The sequence below is a fragment of the Erigeron canadensis genome, chromosome 7 (genome assembly GCF_010389155.1).
Source record: "Erigeron canadensis isolate Cc75 chromosome 7, C_canadensis_v1, whole genome shotgun sequence".
Classification (NCBI taxonomy): Eukaryota; Viridiplantae; Streptophyta; class Magnoliopsida; order Asterales; family Asteraceae; genus Erigeron; species Erigeron canadensis.
This window is the reverse complement of record NC_057767.1, coordinates 10,657,670-10,666,796: the sequence shown is the minus strand read 5'-3', so window position 1 is coordinate 10,666,796 and position 9,127 is coordinate 10,657,670. Positions and strand designations below refer to the sequence as shown.

At 31.5% G+C, this 9,127-nt stretch overlaps 1 protein-coding gene across 1 annotated transcript; it reads left to right on the top strand.

Moving 5' to 3' along the window:
- Positions 1-402: 402 nt before the first annotated feature.
- Positions 403-5,174, top strand: LOC122608953 (kinesin-related protein 4-like). The gene is made up of 8 exons (XM_043782020.1): positions 403-478; positions 1,425-1,490; positions 1,575-2,344; positions 2,786-3,014; positions 3,088-3,266; positions 4,163-4,319; positions 4,422-4,634; positions 4,714-5,174. The coding sequence occupies exons 1-8, from the start codon at positions 403-405 to the stop codon at positions 5,172-5,174; spliced, it is 2,151 nt and encodes a 716-aa protein (XP_043637955.1).
- The last annotated feature ends 3,953 nt before the right edge of the window (positions 5,175-9,127 follow it).

Below are 9,127 nucleotides of genomic sequence, written 5' to 3'. Positions count from 1 at the left end.
ATTATTATTCATCAAACAACTTATAGATATTGTTTTTGTAAAAAAAATTTTCCATTTAATCACGCATCAAAAATCTCTTTCGTCATTTTCTTACAAAATACTTTCCCATTTTCCTCGTTATTTTCTTGCCCCCGTCTTTTATCTTTAAATAAAAATTATCAAACAATAACTTCTGATCTATCCTGTTTACTGCTCATTCTTCTAATTAAAAAAATGACAAGATCGAAGAGTTAATCATCAGGAAGTATGATTACTGCTCATTCTTCTAATTTTTAATTTACTATTGTATTATTTTTGTTTATTATTTTAAAAGTTTTTTTCGAATTTATTGCAGAGAACAGAATGATACAAATCGAAGTTAAAGGAAAATCAAAAAATAAAGTTAACTATAAAAAACGGAAAATGCCGATTACTATTGATTTTGGAGATGGCTCAACCCAATCACCTGATTCGAATGATGAGGAAAGAACGAAAAAAGGTACAAAATAGTTTTTTTTAATTAGTATCCGATTACTATTGTAATGCGTAATTTTGTTGTTACTAGTATCCAATTACTATTGTTTTTTATTTTAAATTTTGTTGTTAATAGAATCAAATGAATATATAACGATTTAACTGTTTCTAGTTAGTATTTGGGTGCAAAAGAGTCAGTTTCATAATTAGGTTATTTGTAGCTAATTCCTTTTTCTTTAAATCAGTTGATAACTTGTAAAATTTGACACTTTTCTAGTTCTAGTAGTTGGCATTTTCATGATACTTTTTATTTCTTTGATATTCAAGAATCTACACTTGTGATTATTTTAATGCTTACTCCAAGAATTACGACCCTTTTAATCCTCTCTACAATATCATGACTCGGTAAGGGGGAGCCGTCAGTCCAACAAAATTCCGAGGACCTCATGGGCTTTCCAACAAAACACAGTTGGGGTAGTGCGTAGGTCTGATAGCTAAAGAGTGATCTTGGGGTCTTTTGGTCGAGCCACTCTGACCCCATCATTTTTTCTTTTAAGGAGTTGGCTCTTTCATCTTTTAACTGACCACATTTGTTTTCGGTTTTGAGACCCAACCGAGAGACTAATGATGATTCGTATCCATCTTTTTATGTAGTAGCATAGCTTCTAAACGCAATATGTAAAAGGGCTCTTATTAGCTGCAGTTTTTCTTCTAAACGTCACATCCAAAATGGCTTTAAGATACAAGAAGCTCCAAAAAGATCTTGCAAGACTCAGCTTAAGTTTGCCATAGCCATGCCATACATAAATGTTCATAAGCAAGACGATACATTTTTTTTAAAATCTGATACACTATTAGTTGTAAAACTTGACATTTTCCTAGTTGTAAAGCAGATAGACTTGTTATTTTACAAAATGTTTTTTTTTTATTTTTGTTATAGTGTTTTTAAATCATGTCATTACATCGTGCAGGCAAATACAAAAAGGTATCTTATGCCAAACCTAGATATGAATTTGTTCGTCGCAAAATTACTAAAGGTTTGTATATAATACTTCAATCAAATGTTTAAATTAAAAATTTGGTTTAAATTAATATAATATATATCACTTTGATTATGGCAGTAAATCATAAAAAGAAACTTGGACGACCTAGACTTCGTAAAAGGAAATGTGTGCATATGGATTATAATGAAGAAACAGACAATGACAATGGCGAAGATGGGGTAGAAGAGGAACAAGATGATGGTGAACAAGATGAGGCAGAAGATAATGTCCAAGAAGATGAGGTAGAAGAAAATGTTGAAGAAGATGAGGTAGAGGTGAATATTGATAATGAACAAACAGACAATGAAGTAGAGGATCTTGGAAAAGATGATTTGGAAGAGGATAGTAATTGGGAAGAAGAAGAGGAAGCACAAATTCTTGACAAAGTAGAAGAAAGCACTGAATTAGAAAGTTCAGATGCAATTGAAGAAGAGGAGAGATGTATCAATGAAGAAGAGGAAGTAGAGTTAAATGTCGATTTACAAGATGATGAGGACGAGGGATCACATTATGTTGAGAAGGATTTGAATGCAAAGAAAAGGAAGGGTAGGAAAAAACTTCAGGAGAAACGGCTTTATATAAGGGCCTCCAAGAAAATTTTTTACTCAATTATGAACGATTTATCTAATAAACAGAAAGCCGGCATAAAGCAATTAGGGTTTGGTTTGTTGATTAAGTTCTCCATAATGAATGTCCCAACAAGATTAGCATATTACGTGCTAGAGAAGTTTTCAACAAAAGATTCAGTTTTCGAAGTTAATGGAAATCTAGTTTTAGTTAACAAAGAAAGGGTGCATAATGTCTTTGGTATACCTATTGGTGGTAAGAAGATACCTTACAGTCCTCAGGTAGATTTTAAAAATTGTCAAAAACTGGAGGAAATAGTATCATACAGGGAGATTAACATTGAAGGATTTAATGAGTGAAATGGAGGACTAAAAGACTGGTGGTATGCTATTCAAGCAAATATTTTTGGTTTTTTTTGTCACAACCATGGTTGAAGGAATTAAGTGCAACACAGTGAACCAGAAGTTTCTATCATACATTACAAAAATAAATGAAGCTCGTGGTTTTGACTAGTGTGATTTTTTGTTAATTTGTTTGAAAGAGACTAAGAGAGGATGGCTAAAATCAAAAGAATCGGTTGTCGAAAAGGCTAAATTCAATGGGCCTATCATGTTTCTTCTTGTATGTTTGTTATGATTATAAGTTTCATTTTATGATTTATCATTCTTACATTTAATAATAATTTAAGTTTAATCATTCGTTGTCTTCTTTCTTTTTTCTAGATTCTTTATGCCCATGAAGCTCGAAAGCCTGAAAATTTTCAATTTCCTCTTTTCAAAAACTGGGATTTGGAATCCTTGAAGGAAATTGAAAAAGAAATTTCCAGAAATGGAGAGTTTGAAAAGGTTACTGAAGAAATTAAAAAGGCACCAGTACCACGTGAAGTTAAGAGGAAAAGGGCATCCGAGAGGCTATTGGAATGCAAAAAGATGATTCTGGAACAAAAAAAGGGTATGTATGATATATTTAGAACATTTTTACTTTTTCACAGTTTATTTTTTTAATTTTTATCCTTTCATTTAAGGCCTTGAGGATTTTGTCGATGAACAAGATGATACTCGAAAGAAATCTGAAGGTGTTCAAAATGAAGCAAGTCAGAAGCATAGTCAAGGTGAAGAGTTTGAGTTTAATGGTTGCAATCCTTTTGTAGAAACTCAATCCCCTGATGATATGAAATTTTTTAAAGTTGAAACAGAAATTCAGGTATGAAAATTTAGGATCTATAAAGTCCATTCCAAATTTGTTTGCTTATAACTAAATCATAATTTCAGATGTATTATAATGACTTGTATTAAACTGCTTTGCTGGAAATAATAGTTAACAACTTGGAAGTTTGAATGTTCTTCTTTAAATTAGATGAACAAAGCTTTATGCCTTACCATTTGGGGACATAGGATGCTGTAGTTTCAGACATTTTGAATACATATTACATTATGTGCATTCTACAAGATCATAGAAACCACAGAGTATGCAAACATTATCAATGTATAGTTGTTTATCATATTTATGTAAGCTCAAGATTTGTCACATAGTAATTTTGATAAGTAAACTGGGTGGGTTGGGTAACTGGTATAAACCGGGTTAGGCTACAGCGAAAACAGGGTGAACTCATTGAATTGTCCACTGTTTAATTAATTATTTCAAAATGGGTATGTAACTTGTCAAAATATTTAATTATGGCCTAAAATGGGTCTTACATAAATTACACGTGGTACATCAATTCATTTGTAAGGAAGTATAACATACACATCTGTAACCTAATTTTAGTGTAAGGATTAGGCATAATTAATATTTTTTACATTTTCTTGACAAATAATTTGTACGCTATAACAAGTTATTAGAAGAAAAATTCGAGACCGAATGCATATGAGGGAAACTCTAAACAAAGAGCTTGTGAAGTTATTTCATAATGGATTGAGGATTCGGCCTTATGATGATGAAATCCTGCACCTTAAACAAATTTTTGAAGAAAACATTACATTGAAGAATTTTATAATTTCTTATCTGAAGATGAATTTGGTGAGGAAGAATGTTTTCGTACAAAAAAAGGATTGAGGGAAACAGTCTTTGAAAAAGGTGAATGTTCAATTCCAAGACAGAAAGATGTTACTAGTCTTGATGAAAATTTTGAAGGGGAAATCGATAATATTGCTATTCAAAAACAAGATCAAGTTCAAAAGAAAACTGTTAAATCAAGTTCAAAAGAAGATCAAGCATTAGCAGGAAAAACTACAAGAATCGAAGGTGTTCGTGAATGTTTGAAGCAAAAAAATCAGAATCCACTTGAATACATTCAACACAAACAAGAAAAATAAGATGATAAGCAAGGTTGTCAATCAAAAGTTGTTGAATCTACAGTTGAAAAGGTGGGAGATGAACAACATAGAATGGGAAGAAAAACTAACAGAATTAAAGTTGATCGTGAATCTTTGAAGGAAAAATATCATAATCCACCTAAAGCCATTGAACACAAACAAGGAAATCAAGATGACAAGCAAGGCAGTCAATCAAAAGCAGTGGAATCTAGCTTTCAAAATGTAGGAGATGAAGGCCATGGAATAGGAGAAAAAAGTACTAGAAATGAAGTTGATCGTGATAGTTTGATAAAAAAAAATTCAGAATGCAGCTGAATCAGACCAATGAAATCTAGATAAGAACAAAGTCGACATAATTGAAGCTGATCGTAAAATAGGAGGAAAAAGTATTGAATCTAGCGTTCACAAGGTAGGAGATGCAAATCATAAAATAGGAGGAAAAAGTACTACAGCTGGACTTGATCAGCATGACTTGATGGACAAAATTCAGAATCCAGCTGAAGCCAATCAAGGAAATCAAGACAAGATGAAAGTTGATCAGCGGAGAAAAATTGATCAGATTTTGAATAAGTTGAATTCAAAACGTACCATATTGGAAGTTAATGGTTCTGAAATAAAAAAGAAGTCAGGTGTGCATAAAAAGAAAAAGGTTGATCCTTTTTTACCAACTTTTGACCTTGGATTTGACTCACCCGATAGCGTTGAAGATGGAGAAAGTCATGGACAAGGAGACTTAGATGAAACTCCGAAGGTGAAAGATCTCAAGTCACTGCCTGACACTGAAAAAGTTTCTTAAAGTATATCGACAGATGCCATTTTTGATGGAGGTGTCAAATTCTGAATTCTTTGACAAAGGGTTTGATATTAATGAAAATAAAGAAAATGTTCCCAATCCCTTTCCAATGGTTTCTTATAATCCCATCTTATAGCAAATTCAGAATAAACAACGTAACAAATTTACTAGCAATTATCTTACATCTCCGTACTATATGAGAGAAGTTAAAGTTAATGAAATTTTGAATTCGGTTGAAGAGAGAGTTTCAAGTGCCATATTCTCAGCTAGGTGTGATCCATCGTAAGTTAAAAAAATTTTTCTCTAATTTCTGTTGTTTTATTTATGTTTAACATATATTTTTAAATAATTAATATGAAATTGCAGTGATCCAATCTTTAAAATGGAGCAATTCAAGACTCCAAGAGTTGTTTTTGAGACAATGAGGCCTGGACATATGATTATTGCCCAAGTCATTGATGTATGGACTTCGATTTTGAATTATGAAGAAACTAAAAGAGACATGAAAGGAACTGTTAGACTATTTTGCCATACTAATATCATTGTAAGTTGCTTAAAAATTTATCTTTTTAGATATAGATAAATGTATCATTGCATACAATACTAAATTTTCCATTTATATATAATTTTTCTGAAATAGTCATCAGATATGATACAATTTGATTCTTCAGCTGATCAACAAATGCAAGATGAAATTGTATTTTCAAACAAGATTGCTGATATTTTGAAACAATATGGGTTGAAAAGTTTAAAAGATGTTGATTTGGTAACACTACTTCCTTAATTGAATTTAAATTTTTTATATACTCGTATTCATTATTTGATTTCAATTTATAAAATTGTATTTTCATGATCAGGTTTTCTTTCCCATGGTTTCTCAAGTCTCTTACTATGTGATTGTGTTAAAATTAATAACGAAAGAGATTCACTTCCTTGACAGCCGAATTCATGAAAGTGATGATGTTGATCTGATATATGGAACCTACCAAAGAAGGCTGGTAAGTCTAATACCGTTAACTGTTTGAGATTAAAAATTAGAATTTCTGACTATTAACCCTATGAGAAAAAAGAAAACTTTTAACTCTTTGAGATAAGTAGTTAAAGACCATTCTATGTCATTCCTTGATATTGTTTGTATTCGTTTAAACTCCTTGATGTCAAATTATGTTCCCCACATATTCAGTCTTTCTGGTACACAAAAGGCACACTTAGTTGAGCAAACTCATACCTGTTTCTACTTAAATCCCTCAAGACACTTTATTAGTTTTGGCTTGTTATTTATGGTTATTGATTGGCATGACAAATATGACTAATTATTATAAAATATTGATAAGGTGTTGATGTATTGATGTAATAAACTTTATGCTTTCATTTTCAGAGGGAACTTTTTGATACATACATGTTTATCGAAGAAGCTGTTGTAACCAACTTTGTACAATCAAAACCCGTAATTGTTAGGATGAATTGGAGAACAAAGAGAAATTTTAATGATTCTGGGATTTCTGCAATGAGACACATGGAGGTATATAAAGGAAATGGTTTGTACAACTTTAACGGTGGGTCTGTGAATGAATCCGTGATAAAAGGGAATGTTAGACTTCAACAGAATCAATAGTATGATTTAAGGAAAAAGTATGTGACAAAGATGCTTACATCAGATTTGAATGAATTGCATAAGAATGTGACAACTGAGGTTGAAGACTATTTTAAGATTCCAGAGTTTATGAGAAGAATCCTTGAGAGCAAGTCTTCGGCCGAAATTGATGAAAGGGTTAAGCAGACTATGGAAATTGTCATTACCCGGTAATACCTATGAAAAAGTAGATAAATTAATTTTTTCTTTGTTGTATTTTTATAGTTTTGTTAGATGATTATAATTTATTGTGTATGTGCAGGTGATACTTTTCGTTATGTTGACGGATTAAGAAGACCATGTTGGATTACATATTGGAGTAACATTTTAGACTTACATTTTGTCTTGATAATTTTGATGACTAGTTTAGACAATATGTAATATGCATTAGTTACATTTTGCATGACCAGATAGAGGGGTTATTGACTTGTCAAATCTTTGGTTTATAAAATGCATTATATTGTTCTCTATTAGCATATTAAAAACTAGCTAAATCACAACTTTTTTTTATCGTCCAAGGAATTTGATACACTTATATGCTGATACTTTTTTATTTAATTTTTTGATACATTTTTTTAATTCAAACAATTATATGTCAAATAACTTGAAAAAAAAATTGACAAAACGGATTTTAAATTTAATTTTTTTATGGAGTACACTTTCACAACCCAGTCCATAAGTTAAAGTTCTGAAGCCCAACTAAACCAATACATTTTTGAGGAGACTCCCTTTTGATTGGCAGTCACTAGAGTAGAAGGCGAATCTCTAAGATTCCAAAACACAATTTCAGGCACTTTCTCATACTCATGACTCTTAAACTTATTGCGTTGGTAATATTTTCTGCAGTCACCAAGGTCTGATCCAGTTCCATCCACAATACAAATGACTACTACTGCATGCAAAAGCTCCATTTTGGACGAACTACTTATAAATGTATCCTTCAAACAATCAATACACTTTACTTAATCCGGCCACTCATATAATATAATGGAAACCATCACATAAACATATATGGTTCTTCAAATACTAAAACAACCTTCATAAGCAAAATGACCTTCAAAAGTTAATATATTGGGAAAAAAATAGCTTAAAATGATTTTTAACTGTCAACAATAGAACATAAAATAAAGATTGAAATGAATTACAAAATAATAATGGAAAAATGGCTTCATTCAATAAAAATCTATTGTCCTCAATTTACTTCTTTTTGGAGGCTTTAAGAGCTTCAGCCTTGGTTCTTTTCTCTTCTTCCTCTTTTGTTTTCTTTGCACAATTTCTTTTGTCATGAAAAGTCATCCTTCCACAACTTGCACATTTTCGTTTATGCTTCATTGATTGTTCCATTGCAATTTCCTTTGAACTCTTTAATCTGCTTCCACAACCGTTGAATCCTTCTACTTCTGGGTTTTCGATTTTTCTTTCTGCAGGTTTTGTCACACCTAGGAAACTTTCAATGATCTTATCCTTGTTCTTTATTCCAGCATTTGTAAACCCATCTTCAATCTCACCTTTTAATGATCTAACTTTATCAACAAATGCTGAAAGCATAGCTTCATCATTTCCTAACAAGGTCATGCAATTCTCAACAATGTAATGAGCTTCATTTGTTAGCCTTTCAAACTCTTCACTTGATTCTCCATACCTTGTTCTTCTTGTTCTCATTCCTGGAGGAATTAGATCCTTTCTCCAACGCCTAATAATGTACTTTTCTGGTATTTGTTCAATAGCGTTGCCTTGAACATGCAAAAGACATGTCTACACAAGAAGCCATAACGTTCAAATGTCTTGCAGCTACATACAACTGTTTGATATGCTCTGTTATGTATCAACTTAACAAGCAACACAACAAACAAATTAATACACTTAACTGAAACAAATTAATACCATTCAGAGATATAATTAATTATTCAGTGTCATATGATGGATCCAGATCCAGATTTCGGATGTGGTCTTCTCATGGACTTTAAACATATGACTGAAACTAGCAGAATGATGTTCAATTGTTCAAACTTCAAAAAACTTTTTCTTTAAATAATGATACACTTTTATAATATAATATGAAAATTTCAGAAGGTGGAAATTGTAACACTCATTCAAGTACTCATATTTATTATTCATATATCCAAGATAAATGCCTGATACTTCAAATAAACCTTCATTCATAAACCTTCCTATTCCTACGTTACTAAACTAATATCTCTCCGCCTTGGGCAAGATCACATATTCACATGTTCGGGTGTCACCTATTTGTAGACAACTAAGGAATGTAATTTATTCCAAAGTCACTAGCTGCAGATTTATTCAATTAGTGCCAATACACAAC